The sequence below is a fragment of the Cynoglossus semilaevis genome, chromosome 16 (assembly GCF_000523025.1).
Source record: "Cynoglossus semilaevis isolate Cse_v1.0 chromosome 16, Cse_v1.0, whole genome shotgun sequence".
In the NCBI taxonomy this organism is placed as follows: Eukaryota; Metazoa; Chordata; class Actinopteri; order Pleuronectiformes; family Cynoglossidae; genus Cynoglossus; species Cynoglossus semilaevis.
Window position 1 is genome coordinate 3,150,119 of NC_024322.1, and position 3,723 is coordinate 3,153,841.

Below are 3,723 nucleotides of genomic sequence, written 5' to 3' on the forward strand. Positions count from 1 at the left end.
GTCAGGGTTCAACGGTGCTCAGGTTTGACACTGAGAATAACTGCAACATTAACACACACTAAAAACTCTTCAGATTAAAAACAACCCATAGACTTAAACAGGTGCAAAACACATGGCAGATTTAACATTTACACGCAGCCTGGGGGAAGAAGATCACAGTCCATCTGCCTCTGCTCGCAGCATTTCCTACTCACCAATACTGCAACAGTTTTTCTTGGGTGTTGCATCAACATCTGTGGGACCCCTTGTTGCCCGGAGCCCGTAGTCTGCTGCCCCCGCCTGCAGTTGCTTATGTCTTTCTGAAAACTATATTTATCTGCCCCAGTTAATTTGCATAGACTCGCTGTCGGGCGTCGTGCCGAAGAAGATTCTTTTTCGTGCAAATGTATTCACAACAACATGCCTAAAATTATTTTATATATATAAAGAGAGAGAGAGAGAGAGAGAGAGAGTAGAAACTATGACTGCAGTGAAAAAATGCAGAACACTTTTGTGAAACTGCGCAGGGATCTGTTTTTCATCAGCGGAGTCAAACATCGTCGCTGTGGATTAGGACGAACCTGGACAAAAAAAGTAATGAAGGTGAGAACCGTTGGAGTATGAGACTAAATTGTCTCGACCAAATTGTGCGGAGATATCGCCGCAGGAACGCACAAATCTGTCTCAGTAATGGAGTGAAGAATCCAAAGTGACACAGTCTGCTTTCTGCCAAAGCTTTTCACATATTTAGGACTTTATAATCGTCACAAAAAACTAAAAAAAAAAATCCTTTCTTCTTTGTTTGTCCACCAACACATAATAACATCACATTCTATGTTAACTAGTTCCACAGTCACTGATGTCGTCAATGTCCAGTTCATTTCCTCTCAGCCTTATATCACTTGACCTCTTGTTTGAAGAAAAAATAAATACATTTCCCGAGTAACTTTTTCCTGATCCAGAATGGGATTTTTATTAAGTTAAAATAAAACTGGAGTGTAATGGTTATGAGCACGAACTAAAGATAATGAAAATTCAATTAAGCCTACTTAGCTAATGTGACTTAAAGCTTCTTATTAATAAGCTGACGTTGTTCAAACTGAGAGCTCTCTGATCCAGGCTCCTCCGTTGTTCTTGACCCTCAGGTGACCACCGTTTTCTTTTACGTAAGTCTTTGACCCGACACCTACAAAATGTTTGGAAAACAGTGGCTTAAAGGGATAAGAACCAGCAGCGTGTTTGACTGACTCTCACTGCCCTGCTTAGCCTCTGTTTGGATTTCACAGGTTTTAGAGTAAAGTCGTACCTCAGTAAAAGCCTCACAGGAGCAACACTGCTGCAGCTGCTCAGCCTTGGTAATGATGAAGATTATAAAGTCAATGCAATTGTGGGCAGCATGGGAAACAAGCTAATTTGCCATCTGGTTGGGAGCGGTGAACTGAATGTGAGATATTATAATGGAGGCAGTTCTATACCAGAGCTGGGACGTCAGGTGCTAATCTGACAGGCTAGCTGTTAGTTCCAGTTGATTACACGCAATCGTTTTTGGCCTTCACACGAGTTCAGGAGAAGTTCAACATCTCCAACAGCTCACCTGTGACATCAGGTGGATGTCTTTTACCTTTTCATCCGATTGATTGCATTCACAATCAATAATTAGGTTAATAAGTAATGATCTAAGACAGGCGTGGGCAAACCTTTGACTCGTGGGCAACAATTGTCCTGAAATTGTATAATGATAATATAAATAAATGATATAATTTGGAAAAGTTTGGCGGGCCAGGTTAAAAAGCTGAACGGACCGCCTCCGGCCCCCGGGCCTTAGTTTGCCCATGTCTGATCTAAGTAAAATAAAAATACAAGTACTGTCTTTGTACTCGTACTTTATCCTGGTGTTCTGACTGACTGGACGTCACTCAGTGTCATCCAAACCTGTTATTAACTGCTGACGTATTTACACAAGAATGTTTTAAAATCAAACTTAATAACAGCTCTGGAGTAAATGTCACTGATGCCATTTTTTGGGTCGCATCATGTTTCTCAGAAGTCTACGAATAATGTCTTGGGTTAAAATATGGGTCCCCAGAAAAAAAAGGTTTGGCAAACACTGATCTAATGGAATATTTTCCTTCCTGAACACCAGGCATAATTCAAACCATTTTCACAATAATTCTCTCTCTTTACCTGTTTGACCGCCCACAGCAGCCTTCCGTAGCAGTAGATCATCACCAGAATCGGTAAACCCAGGCAGAAAATGAAGAGACAGATGATGTAGGCATGCGACTCCGCCGTTCTGACAGTCCAGGACACGGAGCAGCTCGTTCCTGCCCCTTCAATGCCATAGCTGCTCCAGCCCACCAGGGGGGGCACTGTCCAGAGCAAGGAGTACAGCCAAGAACCGCTGACAGCCAGCAGCGGTTTGCGATAGCTCGGTCCACGCTTGTTGTATACAGTGAGAGTACTGTAGCGGTCGTAAGAGAGGATGACCAGGGAAATCAGCGACACGATACCTGGAGAAGATAACGACAGGGAGGAATGAGAGCCCAGTAATACTCCTTCATTAATCAGTAGGAAGACAGTTCCTAATAAGGAGTTAATTTGTTCATGAATTAACCTGCAGATTCTCAAACATAAATGTCAAACACAGTGGTACAAAAATAAATGTCAAGCCGCCCACACAGCTGTGATGTATGTTATGGAAAAAAGAGACATATATATTCATCAGAAAATGTCAAGCACTGTTTTCCTCCAGATAACAGGAAAAATCAGGCCATTACTGCCGCTGCTGCTGCTGCAGCCGCCGCTGCTGCTTCATTTATTCAGCTTAACTCCTGTGGGACTGTAGCTAGAATGTCACCACTGTGAGTCCGTTGGAGCGGTGCAGTAGTTAGTGGACACCAATGGAAACCATATGGAAATCTGTCTGATCTTAGATGAAACCTGCAGTTGGACAACTCACCAAAACCCATCTATTCTATTTATTTGAAATGTTAATTGAAATAACTCTTTATGCAAAAATGAATTCATAAACATAGACTTTCATTTGTTAGATAATTCCTGAAATAACTCTCCAGCTCCAAAGAGGCAAATAAAAGAAGGAATATTGTGCTGTTTTTAAACCAGCAACCACGGGAGGTGTTTTGAACCTGCAGGGTTTCCATGACTTGGAAATCCTAGAAATTGCAGTGTGTGCTGGTCTCCGTGGTGAAACTGCTGCCTCTCCCAAAAGAAAAAGAAAAGTCCTAAAAATCCATAGTGGTTGTTCTCCTGCTCCTTCTCCTCCTTCAGCTCCTTCAAAGCAGCTTTGATTCTGTTGTTTTTTCACCCCAGGCCTGTTGCCCTCAGGCATTAACACACTTCCAGCTTTCTTCCTGCTCCTTTTAACAAGGACTGCATTTACAAGATTCATTTGAACTGAAAACAGTGACTGATATCTCACACCTTCTATCTTTATAGCCCAAATTTTAATTGTGGGATTGTGGTGAATCTGATGAGAAGATGGAGAAGATGGCTTCAACATTTGTTTTTTTAACTTAAAATGATATTCTGCACATCTCTTTTAACATGCTGGACTCCTTAGACCAATGGTTCTCCAACTTTTTCTACTCTGTACCACCTGAGAAAACATTGATCTCTCTGAGTACCACCATGATGACCAACATTAGAATATAGCAGCGTAGGCCTTCACTGTTAGCTTCCACCACAGGAGAGATGTTTATGTTTAAATGTTGTATTTTACATTTT

General features: G+C 41.8%; 1 protein-coding gene across 1 annotated transcript in view; it reads right to left on the reverse strand.

Annotated features, from left to right (window-relative positions):
• The window catches only part of tmtops2b (teleost multiple tissue opsin 2b), a gene marked incomplete at its 5' end in the record, with an annotated part of 5,638 nt that extends 3,034 nt beyond the window's left edge, over positions 1 to 2,604 (reverse strand). The window contains 2 exons of the mRNA XM_025063710.1: positions 1,080 to 1,165; positions 2,136 to 2,604. Of these exons, the coding sequence (XP_024919478.1) occupies positions 1,080 to 1,165; positions 2,136 to 2,604 (555 nt within the window). The remainder of the gene's footprint in view (positions 1 to 1,079; positions 1,166 to 2,135) is intronic.
• Positions 2,605 to 3,723: the final 1,119 nt, after the last annotated feature.